Source organism: Vidua macroura, chromosome 5 (genome assembly GCF_024509145.1).
Source record: "Vidua macroura isolate BioBank_ID:100142 chromosome 5, ASM2450914v1, whole genome shotgun sequence".
Taxonomy (NCBI): domain Eukaryota; kingdom Metazoa; phylum Chordata; class Aves; order Passeriformes; family Viduidae; genus Vidua; species Vidua macroura.
This window is the reverse complement of record NC_071575.1, coordinates 63,613,148-63,637,138: the sequence shown is the minus strand read 5'-3', so window position 1 is coordinate 63,637,138 and position 23,991 is coordinate 63,613,148. Positions and strand designations below refer to the sequence as shown.

The following is a 23,991-nucleotide window of genomic DNA, read 5'->3' as shown; positions in this document are numbered from 1 at the left end:
CAGCACACGAGATAAAGGAGATCTATTTGAGAAGTCTTATCTAGAGTAAGAAATACTAAATGTAACTTAGAAGGTTTTTTTTCTAAAGCACCCTTTGTTATGAAAAAAAAAAAAAGTCATCTTACAAGTAGGGAATGAATATGCTGGTAAATAGAAAATACACTGATTTCTGCTTAGAAAGTGACTTCGATTCAGAATCCTGATTAGTCTCAAAGACTAAAATCTGCTCTGTCCTACCTCCAGGAAGTCACAGTTACATTCTCAAACCTTTTTCACGATACAGGATAGAATTTAATATGGAGAATTGAATGTGCTATAAGAACTGATTGTCTTCAATAGAAGAATGAGAAACTGACTTTGTGATCTTTTATTTGCATGGTGAGGGAAGTATGAGCTTCTAATTATTTTGAGGTTTTCACAAACAATTTTGTAGGGCTTAGTCCTAAAAAATAGAGAAAAAAACTAAAAAAAAATTCTCTTTGTTCAGACGAGAATCGGTTCCTATATGCAATCTTTGAATTCTTATCCTATTATGTATCTCCTTTTTGCTGTTTCTATATTCAACTTCTGTTTGAAGTCAGTAAATTCAGCTGAACTCAAATGCATGTTAGCCTTGTATCAAATTCAAAGTACTATAGTCAGTGTTTACTGAGGCTTAGATGAGAATTCTGTCTTTCATAATCTCATCCCAAGTCACGTGCAAACAAAACCATCTAAACCAGAATGACCACAGAACCTGGAGTACCAGCTGCAAATGTATTTTTTTTAATAATTCTGAATTTATTTATATAGATTTTTTTTTTTACAGGGAAGTATTTCTTTTATTTGTAAATCCTTTTTAAGCCATCACTCTGAATTGTATAATGCATTCTGACAATACTGTACTCTCAATCCTATGTGTAAACAGGAAAAAAAATAACCTCAATGCTTTTAGTTGCAAACTTAGTCTGTAGATGCTATTTCATCTGAGAAGATAAAACAAAGACAAACCCTCTAAGGCAAAGTTTTGTCTGTAATAAATTTCTCCATAAGAAGCATATTTATAATTAGGGCTGAAGACCTCTTTTTTATTTGTTTCCTTTTCAAAAAAAATAAAAAAAAACTTTGTCAAAAACCATTAAAATCCATTTATATCAATTTATAGACTGAGAAATGGCTTACACCCTGTCACATAAAGTATGATTTATTAGAGTACATTTTCTCTGCTCTTTTCTTTCAGACATTAGGAATGTAAAATTTAGATCTAAATTTACTAAGAACATTCTGGTACAAACTGTTCAATATACCAAGGCTTTAGACACCCCACCCCTCAAGGTTGTTTTACCTGTGTATTGCAGGAGAAAATCACTTGTATTTTCTTTCTGAAAATTTTATTTATTTAGCTGATTAGAAAAGAAACAAAAATGTGTATCATGCAGCATATGAGTGAACTGTGTCATGATTAAATTTGTCTTTATCATTAACTGCCCATGGGATAGGTGGCAGCTGTCTGTACATATTCAATGCTTTGCATAGACAGTCCTGAGATTTCAGGTGCAGTTTGGCAAGAAGTGCAACAAGTGGATGGCAAGAACTGCTTGAATTAATCATTAGCTGTGAAGGACATTCTCTATTCCATGGGTGCACAGAAGCCTCTCTCTCTCAGCCCTGCTCGGGCACTTGCCAGCTGCTGACAGGTGGCATCGTCACCGCCTGCTTGTGTCAGTAATGGCAGCGACCTGCAAGCAGAGAGGCAAGGTCAGGCTGTCCTCAGCACAGCCCTATCTGGCACTGCTCAGTTCCCATCAGTATACAGTAGCTGTTCGTTTTTTTCCACCTAGGAAAGGAAAACTTGCAGCATTTTCATCCCTTAATCTGCCTGTTCTAAGATACCATTCTGTTCCCAGGTGAGTCTTCAAGTATGTGAGCATGGACAAAGTGCCCTCACCTCTTTGGGGTGTCGCACCCTTTCTAAAGCTCGCTGAATAATTTTTGTTTAGAATTTTCATTCTAAAAATGAAAATGTTGAGACCAAAAACTTCATTTTACTTGAGGAGACTGTGCAGTACAGAGGACACTGTCTCCTCGTCAATATGTAATAGTCCAACATTAAGTTACTGTTCCTGTAAGCATCAGCCAATTATAAAATTAGACATGAAATTTGTGTAATTGATAATTCCAGAGACTTCCTGTAAATGGATTCTGCTGGAAATAAGGGTTTCTGAGGGTCCTTCCTTTTCCCACCTATTCTTTTCCCTCCTCTAAGACAACTGTTTGGCATTTGCAACTGTGAAGATTCAGTCACTTTTCCATGCTGTACAAGAAATGGAGTAAATGGGAGCAAAAAATTGAGGAAGAAAATATACAAGACTGTTTGCGTGGGAAAGAAAAAGGCAGAGTACGTGATTAAAATTAGTACTTGAAATGGCATATTGAAATATTCCTTTAAATACTTGGATGATATTTGTAATACTTCTTCCCTGGGATTTACAAGGACAATGAAAAAAAAGAAAAGAGGGCTTAGTGTCACAATATGAACCGTAAATATCTCTCTAATTAATCCAGTCCTTTCCAGCTGCTCAGCTGCCTCCAAATGTTGTTTTGACTATCAAAGAAATGCCTAAAATTCTTTTAATCCAGAGTACAGTGGGAATTACTTTGTCAACTCCCTTGTCTGGTTCCTGATATGGACCACCAAATTTACAAGGAATTCTCAGAAAAAAAATCTGTTTTCTTCAGAGAATGCTAAATGATGAGTGTCAGGGAGAAGCTGCTTAGGGAAAGGAGGAATTTAATTGTTTTTCATTTCAACAGGGAAAATTTCCCTAAAGAAGCAAACAGATCAACTGAGTAAATAGAAGATGGGTAGTCAAAGTAAAATATCCAACAGATTAATTGTTAAAAAGATGCCGATATGTTCTTTATCTGAAATTTGGGAGGCAAGATGAGGAGCTAGAAAATCACCTGATGCATCTGAGTGTTTTACAGGGATTTCTGAGTTGGGGTGGGGTGGGGTGATGAAGACAGCCCTTCTGGTGGAAATCCTGCGAGAAGCAACCAGTGTGTCCACAGACTCTGAGCTAGATTTAAAGCAACAATTATTCAATAATTCATAGGTTTAACTGAGTTAAAGCTGAGAGGTTTTTGGCCTGTGCCAGCTGGCAGACAAAGTGCTGGGACTACACCTGTGGAAGCAAAGAAACAGGAAGAGGGAAGGAGCAATGCTTGAACTTCTGTACATGCATGTGGGCTCTGCTGACAGAGCTGCTCTGGAGAGTGGACCAAATTCCACTTTTTGGTAAGGCTGACATAGGCAAGTAGCCTCTCAAATATAAAATTCAAGCACATCAATGTCCTGCTGGTGGTTTTGGGAGTAGAGCCTTTCTCTTTCTTATTGCTGTTCTTTAGCAATATGTTACACAAAGCTAATAAAACAGAGCTGATTTATACTCACACGCAGAAAATGTTGAGATCAAAAACTTCATTTTACTTGAGGAGACTGTACAGTACAGAGGACACTGTCTCCTTGTCATTATGTAATAGTCCAACATTGAGTTACTATGAGAATATGAAACTGTGCTTGTACTCCTGTGATACTTGAGACCCATCAAAGATTATGTCTAAACTAAGAATTAAAGAATTAAAGAATCACATTATCAGTGGTCCATTCTATCTCAGTAGGGAATTTACAGTTTCATTCTTGCAGCTGTGTGGCAGCAGAGGAAGGGGCACCACACGGCAGCCCTTCTGTGAGTAAGGAATGAGGTGCTATGGTTCCACAAGGTGGCACTAAGAAGTTGCAGAAAAGTTTGACTGAATTAGAATATTGTTTTTAGTTCTGTGAGAATGTTAGTTCTGAAATTTTCCAGTATAACTAAAGTGGTGTCTACATTTTCATGTAGATATGTTTTCTTTGTGAGGGAATGAAACAAACTGGGAAAAAAAAAAAAAACAAAAAAAAAAAAACAAAAAAAAAAAAAACCAAAAAAAAACCACACACAAAAAAAAAAAAACAAACAAAAAACCCCCCAAAAAAACCCCAAAAAACCAAACAAAAACCAAAAAAAACCAAAAAAAAAAAAAAAAAAAAAAACAAACAAACAAAAAAAACCCTTTCTTGAAACACTTTGCAGTTAGCAAAACATATTTCATGGATTCATGGCAGTCACAACTTCCATGAACATTCACCTTTCATTGTATGCATGCATTACATGTTCAGGGACAATTCTCAGTTTTTAATTCTTTTCCTAGAATAATTGCTTACAACTATACCATGCATCAGTGTTCTTGATCCTATTTTCTCAATATATTAGCACCATTAAATGGTTCAGACACAATATTATCAGTATAGATATATGCTGATATATATGGATATGCTATATATATATGTATATGCTATATATATATATGCAAATATATCCAAAGAAAGTGAGATTCTCTAATAATCTCCTGATATGCAATCAGTGTAATTTTTATTTTAAGATAGAAGGAGGGTTAGCATTAGATTGTAATGTGAGCTGATTTTTAGAGTGTCATTATTTCTTTTTGTTATTAGGCTATAATTACACAGTCTATAATTAGACTATGAATTAATAAGCTAGCATTGCAGTTTAAGGTTTGAGGTTTAATTGTAGTGAATGAAAGATATTAATGATAGGGAAGATTACAAATACATATGGAAAGTTTGGAAGAAACCATTTGTTGTGGATGAATGTCTAAAATAGTATTTCCAAGGACCTGCTCTATTTTTTCTTTAAGCACATGCCTCAGTTAAAAGATTTTTCCTTTGGTTTCAAGGGGACACTTGCATAGTTATATGCCTTGCTGAATCAGAGTATAGAGGGTCACTTATGGAAACACTAGAGTAGTGTCAAATGGATTTTCAAACTCTATGGACTTATTCTTTCTTCATGCCTATAAATTCAAAGATGTCCAGCCTGCAATTATCTTTGCATTTAAATATTTGAGAGCTAAATTATTCTTCTCATTGTTTCTCATGTGGGTTTTTCTTTCCAGTTACCCCAGGTCTACACATATTTTTGGAGAGTACCCACAGCAAGGGAAAGATCTTAATTTAGTCATAAATGTCAAAAATATAACTTGATATATATCTGCTGGTGTATGATGCTACTATTTTTGTTTCCTCATTTGACATTAAATTTTGAATTCCACTTTTGTAGTTCTAGACCTTTCAAATTTCAGAACTTTGGCACCTGACTGACTAGGTGTCACTCTGCTGCTTAGGTTATCTCTGTTTCTTTTTCCTGACTGCTATTAATGGCAAAATGCATCAGCAGCCTGACAGTTACATACAGAAGCCTGAATCTCCAACTTCTGAACTTTCTTGGGTCTGGCATTCAAAACTAGGGAAGTTATGAATGTGCTCAAACTGAGAATCATGAACTCATCCCTCTTTTGTGTGAGTACTGAACTCTATGTATAAGTTTAGTGGCACCACTGTCTCAGTAATTTTGAAAAGCTGGGCCTTAGGGCTCTGTCATGAGAAAACCAGCCTTACTTGCAGGAGTGAACCAGACAGCTCTGTCCATACTAATAAACAATGCAGGGCCAAGGTGCAGGCTGCAGAAATGTCCACTTACCCATAACTGCAGTTGTTAACAGACCCAACCCAACTGGTCTGTGGCAGTCAATTCTTTTAGCAATGTCAGTGTTCAGTTCAGTGACAGCATGAGCTAGGGCTTATTCCCAAAAAATTCTATAGTGAGATGTCCTGAGATGGGGTGCAGGCAGGGAAGGAGGATGGCACCGTGGTGTAGCCCTTGAGATGTGAGCCATACTGTGCCACTTCCCTCATGGCCTGAGAAGGAAAATGGGTTATGTCTCATTTTATGTAATGCATAAAAGATGGCTTAAGAGGTCCCAAAACTGTGCTCTAGCACAGTTGTGAGTCTTGCCCCTGCTTTAAAACTCAGAACTTCTATTTCTCTTGTACGAGAAAAAAAAAAAAAAAAAAACAAAAAAACTTTACATTTACAGCTCTAACCTAAATGGTTCAGGACTGTGTCCCTGGATATCCTGAACTGAGAAGTTCAGCATGACAGATTATTAGCCAGAATTTAGGAGAATCTTTCTATGTGGTGTATCCTATTGGCTAATCCTAGGTGGTTTCCTAATTAGTATATTGTGTTTTCAGCTTGTTCTCTGAAGTTCTGTTCTTAGTTCAAATCAGTCATAAATTACTTCTGTTCTCAGTTAACTCACATCAGAATCCAAAATCATCTTCATATTTCTATCCACAGATGTAAAAATGTAAGGAAAAAAATGCATTCACAGTTTTAGCCGGGGCAGATTAAAAACCACATAACATCTCCCTGGCCTACGGCACAAAACAGAAAATGACTAAGTGATTTACAAGCTATACTTACAAGGGATTTAGAAGACAGAATGCATAATGGAAAATAGAAGAGCAGTTTTATGATTTTATTCAGAATGATAGGCCTCTTATGTTGTCCTTTTATTTCAGAAGTGTACCTATTGCATATAAACTGCTAATGATTTTTCTTCATATCTGATAATCTGTAAACCCATTACTGCGCAAGATAATTTCCTGGGTCATGCTGGAATTACTGAATTATTTATTGCCCTTTATCACAGCTTTTCTTGTTGTATAGTAAAAAAGATTATCTGTGAATCTTTACCTGCAGCTATAAAGGCCAGAGTCAAATGTTCTGAAATCTTACTGTCATCATGAAAACCAAAGTTGAATGATTTGATGAGCTCAGTTTTTGGTCATAGTCAGTTGTTTATTTAGTGGTACAGAAAGATGCACTCTTTATATGCTAGGCATAAAATGTCAGGATTCATCTTGCCTGCATCCAATTGAGTGGATTAATTGTATAGCTCTCTTGGTATCTGGTAAAATAGACATATATATCTCCAAAAGTTAATCTTTTCTTAAACAGAGAAATGAAGAGATGCACCAAAATTATTATTGAGATCTCTCTAATTCCAGTAGCACAGAATTCAAGACAAATAATTTATCTGTCAAAAAATGTGGATTTCTTCCATTTCTTCTGAGGGGCATGCAGAGTGACTGCATTGCTTTTTAGGCCTAACAGGGGAGTTAGAATGAGATTATCCTTTATTTCTCTTCCAACCAAAACATTCAGTGATTCAAGGATTCTACACTGTCCACACATATAGACAGTAGCCTAAACAACAAGTGCTTTGCGTTTAATTACCCCTTTGAATTAACTTCAGTCAAGTCTTAATTTTTTCTAATACTCATAACATGATATACCCAAAGGAAGCATCTAATTTAATCTTTCTTAATTTCATTCCAATAGCAAAATGAAGAAATAAAATACATAAAAAGCAAATGAGATCTGTAGGGAAAGCAGCCTTTTCATAGGTACCTCGTCATTTCTGTCTTCACCACAACTCTCTTGAGTGCCATTGTCCCAAAAAATCTGTAGCAGTCAAAATCTTTTTTACTCACCTTGGTGCTTATGACCTTATTCCACCAGAAAGAAAAACAAATAAATAGGAAATTAATTTTATAATCATACAATTATATTTTCTTCGATAAAGTACTTCTTCCTCTGTATTTTGTAGAATTCTTTTCTATCACTTGCTCTGTTTAGGAGTTGGATTTTTGTATGTATTCCTCTGATGTCATTCATACGTTCCTAGGATAAGCCAGGTTGCAAGTGACATGCAGAGGTCTTAGTTCAATATCAGGTCTAAGATCAGGCCAGGTTGCTCAGGGCCATATCCAGTCTGGTGTTTAAAACCTCCAAGGAGGCAGATTTACAACCTCACTGGGCAGCCTGTGCCACTCAATTTTGTTGCTAATTAGTATATTCCTCTACTATATTCTGTATTTTTTTTTTCTCCTTAAGGTTAGTCTCAATGAGGAAAATGCAGAAAATTAGGTTTTAACTCCCTAAAAGTTAGGACTTTTATATTTCAGAAGAATTTCAAGACAGTGCCTGCATGGTCTGGCAGGGCAGGCTTGTGCCCATCTATAGTTCTTCTTAATTCTAAGGGTTGAAGTTTTCTGGAAGAACTTTACTTTGAATAGTTTCATTGCAAATCAGAAAGCATGACAGCTCCTATTTGTTTATCTTATTTTTCCATTAGTTTTTACTGCTTTGGAAATTGTGTTTCTTTATGAAGAGAATAAATAGATCTGCCTTGAGGCGAGGTTGCCCTTTCCCTAGGAAATGGGTTGGGGAACACAAATGTCCATCCCCCAGTGAGGGTGGTGGAGAGGAACTGTCATGGCAAAACCACCCAGGAGCTGCAGTTTACACAGAATCCAAGAGGCTGCAGAGAGGCAGAGAGAAGCAATAACCAGGCCTCAGTGGTGATGGAAAGCAATTTCTGGGGATCAAAGACTTCTTGGCAGTTTGCTTCAACTCAGAAACCCACTTAGCTGGTTGAAACCAAGCTTAAAGGACAGGCAAAGGGAGAGGTGCTCATACCCATTGTGTCTAATCTAGTTGCTTAAAGTATTCTTAGTCATAAATTCCCTATTAAAAGTAATTAAATGTTTAGTGGACTTTTTTCTTTTTTTTTTCTTTTTTTTTTCTTTTTTTTTAAATTCAATAGCCTATTTTCTTCTTTGGAGAGATGTAAAAGAATACATATAGACAAGAGATAAGGAAAACATATAGACAAATACATCTCATTACTTACTTTGACTGACTCTAGGTCCTGCCACAAAAAATTTAGCACAGAACTTTTTTTTTTTTTTTTTTTTTTTCTAAAATTGGCTTGTTTAATTTGACTTGCTGACTCATTTTTCCAGCTGGTCTGTCATCCTACTCAATTCCAGATGAGGCAATAGGAAAAAGAATACTCTTTTGAATATCCCACCCTCTTGCCAAACCAAGTAACAATTAAAATCTCCAATTTTCATTGCAGTTCTTTATCTCTGTTAATTATCCAAGGAACAGTAAATCAGATATATTGTCTCCTGCTTGTTGTCAATAATTTAAATTCTAAATTCTTTATAGATTTGTTGCAGATTTAACACACTGCTGTTTTTCCCTAAATTACACAGCATTTCGCAACTTGAATCCAATTCAGTGTTTCATTTTTACATTTGAGATCAAATGCTAGACAGTCCAGTCTAATTGACTCATATGTTTTCTACACACACAAGAGAGCCCACATGACTTGGTAGCTTTTAATCCAAAAGGAACATCAGGTCTCTCAAGTATCTAATTAGTGACCATCAGTGGGGTTTTTCCATAGTTTTTGAGAAGAATCTATTCTGAATCAAGTGTTTAGTGGACAATGAACTGGGAGCAGTTTGAATTCAAAAAGAACAGGAATATAGTAGGCAGGGACCTTGTGAGCTGAGAGGTGCCAATATGAAAAAACATGGTGATAATCAGATGAGAAAAAAAACAGATGTTAATTAAGTAGAAGAAGAAAGATCTATTAAAAGAATTATAGCTGTAATTTTTTAAAAGATGTCAAGAATAAAAGGGGGATGGCAAATGTGGTACAGTATTAATAAATGAGATGTAAACATGCCAGGTGAAGTAATTTTTGCATTATCAATACGGATATTTTCAGGGTGATAGAAGGTATTTTTCATCTATCTTTATCTAGATGAACTATGAGGAAAAAAAAACTACCATCATGCAGGCATAATCATACACCTGTCTGTGTAACCAGAAATGTAATTGGCCTGACTTATTAGTGGGGAATGACCCTATATAGAGTAGTCTTAAACTACAAAACAAGCACTTCAATCAGTGTTCAGTGCAGCAGAATAGTTGCTTTAATTCTCCTTTTAACTGCAGAAACAAAGGGGTTGTATGTATAAAGAAATCAAAACATATTGCTAATTAAAAATGGCATCCAGCACAAAGCTTTGTTTGCCCTTCTTGCATATAGGGGTCAGCACTAATAAAGTTTCACCATTTGCTACCTGCTGATGGATGATGTGAAGCCATTCCTACAGCTCTTGGTTAATACTTGAGCTCTGATTATGTCACACAATTTTTTTTGCCTATTTGGGAAGTGAAGATTTGAGTACTAATTGCACATGCTAAATAATGTGGTGAAAAATTTTATAAACAGTCATTAACAAACTTAGCAATGATCAGTAGTTTACAAAGGGTCTCTGCAATTTTGGAGTGTACTATTTAATGAAAACATTACCTTATAACTTACAGTCTGCATGAAAATTAATTGTAGTATATTTTAATTTGAAGCATCAAATCCATAGAAAGCGATTTTCATTATGACATCCTATTGTGATCTATGATTTATACATTTAAGTGGTAAAGTTAAAGATCCATAAAGAAAGAGTTGCCTAAAAGGAAAAGGTGTCTGGCCCTTGAACAGAGGCACATGAATATAGTAAGCAGCTCATGAAAACTGTTGGGAAAACAATTTCCCCAGCTTTTAACAGAAACACTCAAATTTAGAGCAAAATATTTGTCTAGAAGCTGAAAAATAGTATTTGTAATTTTTCTGTCTGTCTGGTAAGATTTTTAATATTTTTAAAGCAATACCAGGTTTTGGGGTTAAATTTTTCTCATTCAAATCAGAAAATTTGCAGGGAAAATCATTTCAGCTGAAAAGTCTGTTTACAGTCCAAAACTTGGAGAGATTTTGGTGAATTCTTCTGAAGCCATAACTCCTTACAGTTGCTGAGATTGATTAGAGTAGCATTGTGTAAAAATAATAGAATTATGATGAAAAACTCCACAATTTAAATGAATATCAAGAGCTTAAGGTGAAAAAGCAGAAGCTTAACCATTGTATGGAAGTTGAAGTCTTTTGACCTTATTTAGTGGTTTTACATAAAGAAGACTGAGTCTGAGCAAAATCAGAAATTGTTTTGTGTAGTATCTGAAAATTTCATATTTTAAATCCTAAAAACGCTGTTTTGCATTTCTTTGAATTCTACTGCCACACATATATTCTTTTTAAGTCATTGATAAGCAACAAATATTGATATGTTTTTTCAATTAATTTAACAAAACCTGAAGAATTATAATTACCACCCTAGAATAAGGAACCTAAAAATTAAAATACTTAATGAACAATCACCAATGTAAGACATTTAAAGTATGAAGGCTGAGTAAAAGAGCATTCTTCTTGATTCTGCTTCATGGAGGAAATAATAGGAATACATAAAATGCCATAATCTATTATTTTTTACATCTCTCATATATATTATGGTTACAAAAATTGAAGAATTCATAGTTTCCTTTTTCTGTTCAAATTTATGAAAAATCTAGGTACCACTGACTTGAGGGTCACAACTAATAAATTATATATATTTGTTATATGCATGGTTTTTAACTTGCACAGGTACGTGTGTTCACATTTTCTGTGGGCCAACATAATTATGACAAAGGACCCATACAGTGGATGGCCTGTGAAAATAAAGGTACTGTGTCTTTCTTTTAAATTGATCTTCACTAGAGTTTTGGATAGGTGATGTCTTTGTCTTTCTCTAAAAATGGCAGATTCTTCAGCTTTATTGTATTTGTTATTAAAAGTTCCAAAAGTTAATTTATTACATAATATATACATGAAAAAACACATGTAAACAAGAAACTGATATATCTATTTTTTTATTACTTTATTTAAAACTTCATATTGTATGAAAACTACCACAGTAGTTTTTATAATAATAAGCCATTATGGTTCAGTTTTGAGAATATTTGTTGTAATAGCCATCTATGTAAAGTTGGAACTGATGACAGATAAGAAATTAGCCAAAGCTGGTTTAAATTAAGCGGTCTGGACAAAGGGATTTTTGTTTGGCTACTTGGCTGGTTACATTTCTTTCTGTTTTTCTCCAAAACTTACAAGATAAGATACTTAGAATTTTTTTTCCTTTTAAAATAAAAATATCAAAATTGTTCTTGCTATGATTTCTTAGATTCTGAGAGCTTCTTGTATTTTCTATTTTTAGTCTGTTTTCTTTATGTAAGACAAAAAGAAAAAGTAAAAAAGGTGAAAGTAAGGATGTAAAATGTTTTCTACATGAAATTTTTACATGAAAAATGTACTCAGAAACATTTTAAGAGTGTGAGAAATATGAGTCTCAAATATCTTAATATAACTGTACAACAAGGCATAAGATATAAAGATATAGCAGAAAATAGAAAAGAAATAATAGAAAAGAATAGAGATAAGTAGAAAATATATAATTTATCAGACATTTGCTTATGTTTTAAATAGACAAATTTCCAGGCCTGGCTGAAAATGTTAAACCGTTTTACAAATTGGTGAGAAGCAAGAGGTGAGAGGTGAGCTGGATTGCAAAGGCTCTCGAAAATTAGGACTGCCAGGGAAGGAAATAAAGATATGCTCAGGCAGAAGAGTAAAAAGAGTAACATAAAGCAAAGATAAGAGAAAGACATAGATACAGAAAAAAAATTAAACCAAAACAAACTAGAAGAATCCATATCCTGGGTGAATAGCACGCATATGTGTCATAACCTCATGAAAGCCTCAGCATGCTGACAAGTCATGCAGAAGATACTACAATTCCATCAAGAGCAGATTGTATTCTCAGATAATAACAGAAAATTGACGTTTGTGTTTTGAACAGCATTTTTTTTAACTAACATCTTTGTATCTCAAAATACTGTGTGCATGTGACCTCCATTGTTTTAAAACAAATGAGGACCAGCTGGTTTAAAGCATAACCACCTATATCATCTTATTATTGAAGCAAAATCATCATAATTTTCTGTACAATATTCCTGCGATTAGTTGTTTGCACATCTAAAGAAGCAGTTTTATTTATTTTTTCCTAAATTAAAAGATTTTGCATACAGCAAAGGAAATTACTAATATCAATACTTTTAGCTCTCTAATTCTCTGCCTCTTCCTTCCAATCTGACTTAAAATTTTCTTGGGCTGAAGATGGGTCTTAGTGCCTGGCTTCAGTCTTATTACATGGACAGTATTTTAAATTTTTTTAATTCAAACAAATGAGCAATAAAATCAGTGCTTAATAAAGACATTTCTGATGTAAGTTCTCTATGTAGGAGAAATACCCATTAGCTTTTTTTCATTCCACAGAGTGCCTTATATATTTTTACTATGAATTCACTCTTGTGGCAGACTATAGCTATTTTTATAGTCCTATATGCATGCAGCATATAATTTTCTTGCTGTCACAGCATATTAAAATAAACATTAAATACACTTGCACATCATAGTAACTGGGACTTCATGAGTACAAACTCAGTATATGATACAGACTTAAAACAAAAACAGCCGAGGGAAACAAATTATAACTGTCATTACTTAAGAGTAACTACCTTGGTCTGAATGACATGGTGACCCATCATATGGCCATGCATTGTGGTGACATCTACTGAAAAGTATTTCATTCATAAACAGTAATTCTAATAAAATTTAGACTAGAAATTATAAGCTAAATGAAATTCCTCAAGAGTAAGAGGCCAGCAATCTATTATAGTAAAATGACATTATTTCTGTTTCAAATTTTAGGTTATTATTATGAAATCCCATCTATTGGAGCCATAAGAATAAACACCCAGGTAAGTGAGTTGGCCAAATCCAGATGCAGTTTTAACACACAGAAAGTGGAGTAATATATGTTCTTGGATATGTTTGTTCTTCACCTCTGCTAAAATCAATTAAATTTTAAGATACCATACATTAAGAAAAGATAAAAAAAAATAAGGCTTTCTTCTACATTTAAGGGATTATTCTCTTAAAATGTTCTACTTTTTCTTTTAAGTTGTTGCAGTGAACCAGTTTAAAATGTTATCCCTGTTACCCTGGCCAGCTGGCCCAGGGCAGCTTGTGTGCTGGTCACAACACTGGTCACGTTCAGCTCCTCCAAAGCAGGCTGACCACGGGCACACCGTGGAGTGTCTGAAGTGCTCTGTATCCTGCAGGCCTCTGCACAAAGACTGTGCTTTTGGCTCAGCTTTCCTCCAGGCCTTACATGGTCCCTCAGACTTTGATGCTGAGACATGACAGCAATTTTGTGATAAAGTTCTATAAAACCAATAACTTTTTATAATGTGTCTAGGCATTCATAGTTCACCTTCTGCCATACAAAGGGTTTGTACTACATGGAGGAGGCTGTGGATGTATGTGAGGGGATAGCCCTGCTAGAGCATCTGAACTACTGTGGGTGCTACACTGTAATCCTGCTTTATAGGAGAGGTATCTGGATGGATCCAACCATTTTGGAAGAGACTGCACTTCATTCCTCCAAAAAAGATGCAGGAACATGTTAGCAGACTTGCACATAGATAAATAAAGGCACAGGACTCTGGGATTATGTGATGAGATCCAAATTGAAGATGGACAGTGTAGAAGAACAATTACATTTTTTAGTTGTCTAAAAGTCCAGGTACTCACATGTTCAGAGCAGCAGAGAAATATCATAGCACTTCTTTGTCCTTCCAAGGCCAGGCATGACATTTTTTGGCAAAAAATAAGAATCCTTTTTTTGGCTTGAATAAGAACCCTTTGATTCTGTTAAACTCTTCCAGACAGTGTCTGGCAAGACGTATCCCTAATAAGATCAGACAAGTAGAAAAAGTTGATGACTGAAAAAAGTTTGATGGCATCCACTCCCAAATAAGTCCAGAAATCTGACATCTCAGAAGATCACCAGCTTTAGCCATACTCACATACTGAAGGAAGGCGGAAAAAAGAGGTTTTATAATTCTGATTTTTGTTATTCCAATAGAAGTTATGCAAATTGCTGCTGTAGGAGCTTAACATACCCAGATGTTACACCACTCACCCTCTATTGTTCACTCTTTCTTCTGGGTTGACAGTTCTGTAATCTGCTTGTAATTTCTTTAACTCATTAGCAATTAATTTTGGAATAAAAAAAATATTTTTTGAAAAATTTATTTTTGGAATAAAAATAGTTATAATTTTCGTATTTTGGAAAAAGAGTGGTGGATATGAGTGTGTAAGGTCTGTGTGACTAGGAGTGAAATACAAGAATTACCTTTTCAGTAAATACTGCAAACTGAAGTTATTTTGTGGTACAATTTTTAAGAAGTAAATAAATGCTCCTCCTGTAGCAATGATGACTTTTGATTTCCTTTTTTCCCCTGGTATTTTAATTTTTATTATTTAATTATTGTTTATTTTAACATTGTTTGTGCTCTTTGATCTAATAATTGCCTTTTGATGAGTTCATTACACTTTTTAACAGGAATATCTGGATGTTTTGGGAAGACCAATGGTTTTAGCTGGAGAGCAAGCCAAACAAGTCCAATGGACAAACGTCTATCTGGATGCTCTGGTATGATCTGTATTTATCTCTACTAAAGTAAGAATTTTAGAAAATCAGTAACTATTGGTTCTGCTTTCCCAAGAATCCAATTTCTTACAGTTCCAAACATGATATTCTTGTGTTTCTAACATCTATACAACAGCCTCTAGGAAGAGATCTATTTATAATGTGCTAGTCTTACTTGCACCTAGTATCCTTCTAAGAGTCCTGAAATTTAACAAAGAAAACCAGTTTATTCTCTGCAGACTATAAAGTGTAGGCCACTGCTGTTCTCAGTTTAAGGAAAAAAAAAAGAAAGAAGCAAATAGCTTTCCACTGTTGTACCTACTACAGTAAAGGTCATTTGTTACGTTTCTGGTGAGGAATTCTTAGAATTCTCAGTTTTTCCTCTTTTTTTTTAATTCCAAAGAACATTCCAGGAAGAATGAAATCTATCAATATTACTTATTACTGTGTATTTGCACAAATTTTGAACTTGGGTTGTTGTAATTGCTTGCTTGCTCAAGGTAATGATTTCTTTAGCCTTTAACTGGATGGTGTAAATAATGGGGATATAAACAAAAAGATATATGAAAAACTTTCTTACTGCTGAATTTATCACTTTGGCCTTGTGAAACAAACATACTCAGGAAACTACAGGAGGAAAAGTATTGTTAGCAGAAATCTAATCTTTTGCTCTGAATAACCCAGTTCTGAGCAACAGGGCAAAAATTACTGCAAAATTGTCATTTGGACTCACGTATTTATCCAAGCTCACGTCAAAGTCATGTCAAAATGCACATCTTCTCATCAGTCAGCATTTCTGTACATTTTTTATCAACATATAATTTTTACTATCAATATAACTGAGAATGACACAAAGGAACTAGTTTTTCATTGAAATTTAAATGCCCAGAAGTTCATTAACCATGTTTTGTTGAGGTACTTACTGGAAACATAAAGGATGTGATGACAAAAGTTCTTATGTACATATTATCTTCTGTACAATACATCTTCTGTACATATCCTGTTGTAAAGTCAAAGATAAATTTGTAAGTAGGAATAGAGATCTGTTTAGTCAAGTAAAATACGTGACACCTGTAAGCATCTCTTGTGTTACTTTATATACTCAGTGGGTTCATTCAGTCTTTCTTCAAGGTTTTCTGCCTTCCTGTGTTACATATGTGTGTTTGTGAGTATATAATTATATATACATATATTTGTGTATGTATATACACCCCCCCACACACAGATATATATACATAATTATATGTAAATAAAGTGGGACAAAAGAAAGTAAAGTACTGAGGTAAAGGCTCAAATTTGTGGACTTTCTCATCACAGCTGAGACCATAAAGGTGTAGGTGTATCTAACCCCCCTGAAGCCTTTTCCTGATTCTTGGTTGTATAAGGGAGTGTGTCTAAGTTGTCACAGTTGTTTGTTATCTGAAATTCCCTAAAAGAATTCCCTCATGTAGGGCTTACAGTTCTCCTGCTTGTGGCTTACAAGACTCATTCCTATAATTTGGTTCTTACTGTCAGTGGCTGTTTTCTGGCTAAGACTAAAGTAATGGGAAGTAATGAGGCCACATTAGTGCATAAATTCAGGTTATAAAATTTTGAATAGGAACTTTCATTTCAGAATTTTCAGTCTGGCTTTCAAGACAGCCTTTAATAATTTGATGTATTTGTAGCAATTCACACCTCTTTTCTAGCCCTGTTCCTTCAGATTCTATTTCTGTGTTGCTCTGTCTTCATTTTCAAGACAATCACAGAATTTTCAGATACTTTTAGGTTTACCAGTTAGGCAAAATTCATTCATAATTGTTAGCCTTTCTAACTTTACCTTTTTTTTTTTTTTTCTGTGTGTGTAGTGTTCTGGCTTTTTTTTTTTTTTTTTTCTTTTAATGAAACAAAGGGAGAAAAAGGATATGTCTCCTCAATAAACTAGATAGAAAAGGGGGAAAGTTTGAAATTAAACCCAAACAATCACATTAAAAAAGGTAGAAATCTCCCTATGGACAGTTTGGAACAGAAAACAAAACTTTCTTGGCTGCATGAATATACGGTATTCTGGATCCTATTTTCAGTATGATTTGTGAAGGTTACTAAAGGAAAAACAGATTTCGTATATCTTCCCAAATAAATGCAAGTCCCTTGCCTCAGTTGCCTCAGTACCAGAGGAGACTTTGACTCTGCCAAGCCCGTGATGGACATTATTGCACACCACTCAAAAGTAGTGATGATAGAAGAAGTAGAGGAATTACCTGTTGTATTTTTGGTTGTTTTTTCCTGTATGTGTTACCTACCTGTTGTGGTCTAAGCCCAGCCATCAACCAAACCCAAAGCAGCCCCTCACTCACTCCCCCACTAGTGGGACTGGGGAGACAATTGAAAGGAAAATTTGGGGGTTGAGACAAAGACAGTTTAATAGGAAAACAAAAGATGTGCACACAAACAAAGCAAAGCAAGTCAACCATCTCTAGGAGACCAGGGCTCCATCACATTAAGGGTGACTTTAGTCCTTCCCTTCCCTTCCCTTCCCTTCCCTTCCCTTCCCTTCCCTTCCCTTCCCTTCCCTTCCCTTCCCTTCCCTTCCCTTCCCTTCCCTTCCCTTCCCTTCCCTTCCCTTCCCTTCCCTTCCCTTCCCTTCCCTTCCCTTCCCTTCCCTTCCCTTCCCTTCCCTTCCCTTCCCTTCCCTTCCCTTCCCTTCCCTTCCCTTCCCTTCCCTTCCCTTCCCTTCCCTTCCCTTCCCTTCCCTTCCCTTCCCTTCCCTTCCCTTCCCTTCCCTTCCCTTCCCTTCCCTTCCCTTCCCTTCCCTTCCCTTCCCTTCCCTTCCCTTCCCTTCCCTCCCCTCCCCTTCCCTTCCCTTCCCTCCCCTCCCCTTCCCTTCCCTCCACTTCCCTCCACTTCCCCTTCCCCTTCCCCTTCCCCTTCCTCTTCCCCTTCCCCTTCCCCTTCCCCTTTCCCTTTCCCCTTCCCCTTCCCCTTTCCCTTCCCTTTCCCTTTCCCCTTCCCCTTTCCCCTTTCCCCTTTCCCCTTTCCCCTTTTCCCTTTCCCCATTCCCCTTTCCCCTTTCCCCTTTCCTCTTTCCCTTTCCTCTTTCCTCTTTCCTCTTTCCTCTTTCCCTTTCCCTTTCCTCTTTCCTCTTTCCCTTTCCCTTTCCCTTTCCTCTTTCCTCTTGCCCTTTCCCTTTCCCTTTCCCTTTCCCTTTCCTCTTTCCCTTTCCCTTTCCCTTTCCCTTTCCCTTTCCCTTTCCCTTTCCCTTTCCCTTTCCCTTTCCCTTTCCTCTTTCCCTTTCCTCTTTCCCTTTCCCTTTCCCTTTCCCTTTCCCTTTCCCTTTCCTCTTTTCTTTCTTTTGTCTTTTCTTTGCCTTTTCTTTCCCTCTATTATTCATAGTTTGTTGCATAGTGGGTACTGTAGGTGCAAATATGTTTTCATAGCATTTAGGTTTTTTGAAACTTCTATATCCTGAGTTGTTGACTGTTGTCTATTTTTTAAAAAAATAATATAGTGATCCCACTAAATATGGACAGAAAAAAACCCATAATTTTAACTTGCTATTCATCAAGTCAGTGAAGTATTATTATTTTCGTTTTTTTACAAAAATTGAAAGTAATTGTTTTTTACAAGAACTGAAAGTAATTGCTTAGCTACTTACATTCTTCCATTGTTCTAATATATTATGGCTTAACATTTGCTTTTTAACTAAAAAGTCTTTCTCTCCCTTCTTTACTGGTTATTTTTTAGGAGCTGGGCCTTGTGATTACAGGAACTCTGCCTGTCTTCAATCTAACAAGGGAACAAAATGGGAAAATCGTAAGCTTTTCCATCAAAGATAAAAAAAAAAAAAAAAAACCAGCAGTTATATAAATTAAATTTAATGTTAAATGCCTCGAAGTATATGTATTTCCATAGAGCATTTTACAGTGTAATTATCTTGTACATCAGAAACAAAGGGGTCATATCTATATACCTGAAAACCTCCTGGAAACAAGAAAATGTAGTGCATTCATTTACCCTTTTTGTTATTTTGAGTTTAAGGGTGTGACATTCTACTATCTCTCCCTGTGCCTGAGTGGCAGTGGGAATGCATTTAAGGCTCAATAGATGGGAAGTAGATAACGATATTTTTTAGACCTCTCTAAGAAATAATGTCCAGATAAATTTCTAGCAAATCTCTGAGGCTATGACATTTCAGTGTAAAATGCAGTGATGTAGAGAATATAAATCAGTATATAATTAGTAACGATAATGGAAAAGAGCACTGTATTAAATTCTAAGTGTTGAATAAATAAAATTGGCCATCCCTATTAATGTCGGACATGGAATCTGTGTCCTCTTCACAAAACAAACAAAAAAAAAAATATCTGGAATATACTTGAACAATGTGTGGTACAATATTTTATTTTTGGTGTACTCCATTCAAGTCAAAATATACAGAAATTTAGACAAGATATTACTTGATTCAGTTTCTCAGCTGTTACATAGGATGAATCAATGAGGGTTCGATCACTGCCATTTCTTTAGTTTACTTCCAGAATAGTTCTCTTTGTTTCCTTTTAAAAACAATGCAATAAACAAAAAAAAAAAAAAGTTGCTTAATCTTATCTACAAGACAATGCCTGGAATTGTCTAAGTCTTGTTCAAAGTGACAGGCTACTGATTATCAAAGGATGTCTTTCTGAGAAACAAAACAGACATGATCCAATACACAGGAGCAAGACGAGAACTCGAATCTGCTCAATTTGTATCTCTACCTGAAAAAATTTATAGGCTGCAAGATACCTCCTCCAACAAATTTTACAAATTTGTTTAATATGGAGAAAGGATTCAGGTCACTTTATGTAAATGACTGCCTTCCTTTTCTGTAGTAGGAAAATAAATTATAAGTGAAATAGTTGTAGTGCCTGAGTCCCTGATTTCAAATGCTGATGATTCTTTTTACTCACTGTTTTTTTTTTTGTTGTGTTGGAATATTTTTCATTCATCATTATACTATAGCCCAAAGAGTTAATTGCTTTGAGGTCTCACTTACCAACTGCCCAACCTAAGCATGAAAAGTGGCTTGGTGTTGGTGCTGGCAGTTTATTATCTGCATAACTGACAATATTATTGCATCATTTTTGCTTTCAGCTGTTTTGTTCTTACATATATTGTTTATTCATCCAGGAAAGTATCCATCATCACAAATAATTTTCATACTCCATTCTAAATTCTAAATTTATTAAATTTTCTTTTGGATTACTTTGTCATTATTTAAAATATTTAGAATAGACATGCATCTAATTAGGCAACTTCTCGAATATATCTGTCAAAAAAGACATGAAGGCAAAAATGCAAATTTACTGACTTTTCCAGTTATTCTGCATTGTAAATATGTCTAATACATACTAATATTTTGGAATTTTACCAGAATCAGCTGATTCTTGGTGTAATGGGGGTCGATGTCTCTTTGGAGGACATAAAAAAACTGACGCCCCGATTTACGGTAAGCCACTTGCATTGATGGTTTCTCATAGTTTATGTTTAATGTGTGATTTCTGTGCATGCTTTTTCATAAGTCATACTGTAATGACTGGATTTGAGTCAAAATACCAGCAGGCTTCTTTTCATATATTCTTTTCTATTGTTGTTCATTTTCTGGTGGTTTTCTCTCCAGCCATATATGTGTTTCTGTGTGATTTTTCCATCAGGGTGCACTGTGTAAAAATCATCTTTTACATTGGGGGATATATTACAAGTAATTATCTTCCTGTATCTTAAGGCACTGCTCTTTAGTGAAGTGTTTGGTTCTTAGAGTACACAATCGTTTCAGGTGATAATGTTTTCCGTTTACCTAGGACAGCTCTTTATAGAAAATTTCTTTAATATAGGTGTCTGTCTATGCCCTACTCAGTATGAGTGATTTATTTATTTACATCTACTGTGGAATTTCTATGAAAATAACTGGTGCTGTGGAAAACAAAAGCTGAGGAAGAAAAGGAACATCACAAGTTTGACTGAAGGCAGAAGTCCTATATTTAGAATGGAATAATCCCACACCACAGCTCAGTCTCAAAGGCTGCCTCAAAGGGCAGGAAAGGACTTGGGAGTCATGGTGGAGGACACACAGCACATAAGTTAGCAGCATGCCCTGGCAGTAAAAACCAGCGGTGCAGTAAACACCTGTATCAGTACGCTGTCCAAATTTGATCTCCTCAGTATAATACATACTCTGAGGCCCAGGGCAGAGCCACTAAGTTGGCTAAGGGTCTGCAGTACGTGGTACGCAGGAAGAAGCTGAGAGATGCATTTGGGCTGAAGAAGGACCCTAAGGGTTAGCTAATGTGAATTCTGGAGAAAATGGACCTTCATATTGCCTCAAAAAGAGGCTACCAGCATAGGTGTTGCAATGGAAATTCCAACTGAAATTAAGGAAGAAGGAGAGCAGGCTGCCCAGAGAGGTTGTGGAATTGCCACTGGAGGTATTAAAACAATTGAAACCTAGTCCAACTTCGAAGTTGAATGTTATTTTTTAAGTTAGCTTTGCTTTCAGTGAGAGGTTGTACCAGCTAACCTTCAGAGGTTTCATCAGACTAAATCATTCTCCAAGTTTATGATCCTAAAAGAGTAAATATTAAGAAATTATCTTGTCTGTGTTAGTAATCTTATACTTCATGATGCCTGAGGCGTGTGTTTTTCACAATGTGAGCATTTCTTGAAAACCATTAATTACTCTTTCTTCATTACTAAAAACCATATAATGCTAAACTTCATTTCTTTCTTTCAGCTTTGTCCAAATGGATACTATTTTGCAATAGATCCTAATGGGTATGTGCTACTACATCCAAATCTCCAACCAAAGGTATGAAACACCTTCTAATTTACTTCTCTATAATGAGGGGATATTGTCAGAAAAAATCAGAAGGAACAAGACAGCAATAGTGAAAATTCTCAGTTTTGTGGGTGTTAGGAAAATCTGTGGTGCATATATGGCTTCATCCAAATCCACCAGCTTTGGCTTGTATTGAATTTGTTTATTAATAAAATAAAAACTTTGTATATTTTGAATGCATATTTATACATGTGAAGTGTTTTAATATACATATTAGTATAAAACAATTAGTGGTAGTTGTAATATCATTGTGAAAACAGTATAATCATTGTGAAGAATCTTGAAGTAAACTGAGGAGTTTTTGTACACTTTTTTTTGTGATACTTTCTCATTTAAAAGATTTGAATTTTCATGCTTGCAAAACGAAAAAAATCAGAGGAAAACACAATGTATTTTGCTTGAATTGTTGTATTTATTTATTTGCTTATTTTTTGTTTACCAGAGCTGAAACCTGATCTCGGAGTTGGGATGGATTTAGCTGAGCACCCCTTCCCAGAACACTAGATTTTTAGTAGTTTAACTTGAGAAAGATCTTTCATGTTTAAACCCAAAACGTTTTTCTAAATTAGGACACAACTTTCATCAAATTTCAGGAAAATAGAAACCAAATATTTCAGTTTGGCTCTTTAATCATTAACTGTAGTCCTTACCTTGTGGAGAATCCTTAATTGTCTGTATCTTCTTAAATAACTTGCCTCCCTGACATTGATGAGAAATTTCAACATGAATGGATGATTTTTTCTTTGAAATTGGAACTTTGATCTTAGTTTTAATGAAAGGTTTCTCCATGTGAAACAATCTTCTGTTTAGTGGACTTCTTAAAAATTATATTTTATTTGCATATTTTCAGTGAACTTTGTCTCTTGAATTCTTAAGATTATATTATATAAATAACAAAGTTAAAATAACTTTTTTAGTTGTCAAAGATAGAAGAAAAATTAAGAATGCATCTACATATTTTAGTGATTAATTTAATTCTTAATCTGGAAAAAGTCAGCTTTGTGAATATTTGAAAGAATTTCCTGGTGAAGTAATTAATACATTTGAAATCTTGTGCAACACAAGAAAGAAAAAAGTGCTTCTGAAGAAGAGAAAGAATAACTTGACTGTAACTATTAATGAGATATCCCTTTTAATTTATTTTAAAAGACACTTCAAAAATATAAAAGAAAACCATGGAAAAGAAAGTTTTTATATAGTCCCCATAACTGAGCAAGACTTCAGTTTCTGGATATTTGCATTTGATTTTCATGTCTTGAAAAATGGAAGTTTTGATTTGATGACCTTTCTTGGTGAATTCTTCAGAAACAAATATCTGCATCATTACTGACCCAATCTTTTCTTAATCAGAGGTTATTAGTAATTAGATGATGGTGATCGGCCTATTTATCTTTCCCTTATATGCAAATTAAACTCTTTTCATTCACAGGAGTAATGTAAAAAGAAGCAATGCAATAGTCTTATTTTAGACTTAATCTTGTGAGAAACTGATGGATATGGACTCTGTTCATCTCAGATGTGCTGTTATCCTGCACTGTTGCCTCACAACATTAAAGAATAAAAACCTCTATTTAAAACTCAGCTCATCCCAACTAAATCTAGGCAAACTGAGATGGATTATTAGGATAATAATTGCCATGGTTTCTCTGTGTAGTTTTCCTCTTAAAAGGATATGGAAGTCCAGAGATGCTTTCCCTTAATGCTCAAAACTTTGATTTAGAGTATGTTTAAAACAGGATGTTTTATAAGTAATAATTGTTATGTTGTAGAATAATGTCTAAATATAACATTAAGCATTTGCATTTTTATTGTTATTGTTGTTATTAACAGTTGCACAGACTAGGCTTTTCCACTCCCAGTTTGTGTGGGGTGGTGCATGCTATTCAGACTGATACAAGAACTACAGTTTAAA

The 23,991-nt window shown here is 35.1% G+C and overlaps 1 protein-coding gene across 1 annotated transcript in view; it reads left to right on the top strand.

The window, feature by feature from the left end:
* Positions 1 to 23,991, top strand: part of CACNA2D1 (calcium voltage-gated channel auxiliary subunit alpha2delta 1) — a 366,445-nt gene that overhangs the window by 298,211 nt on the left and 44,243 nt on the right. Inside the window, exons 13-18 of the mRNA XM_053977961.1 lie at positions 11,281 to 11,359; positions 13,444 to 13,493; positions 15,143 to 15,232; positions 18,953 to 19,021; positions 20,619 to 20,693; positions 21,975 to 22,049. Of these exons, the coding sequence (XP_053833936.1) occupies positions 11,281 to 11,359; positions 13,444 to 13,493; positions 15,143 to 15,232; positions 18,953 to 19,021; positions 20,619 to 20,693; positions 21,975 to 22,049 (438 nt within the window). The remainder of the gene's footprint in view (positions 1 to 11,280; positions 11,360 to 13,443; positions 13,494 to 15,142; positions 15,233 to 18,952; positions 19,022 to 20,618; positions 20,694 to 21,974; positions 22,050 to 23,991) is intronic.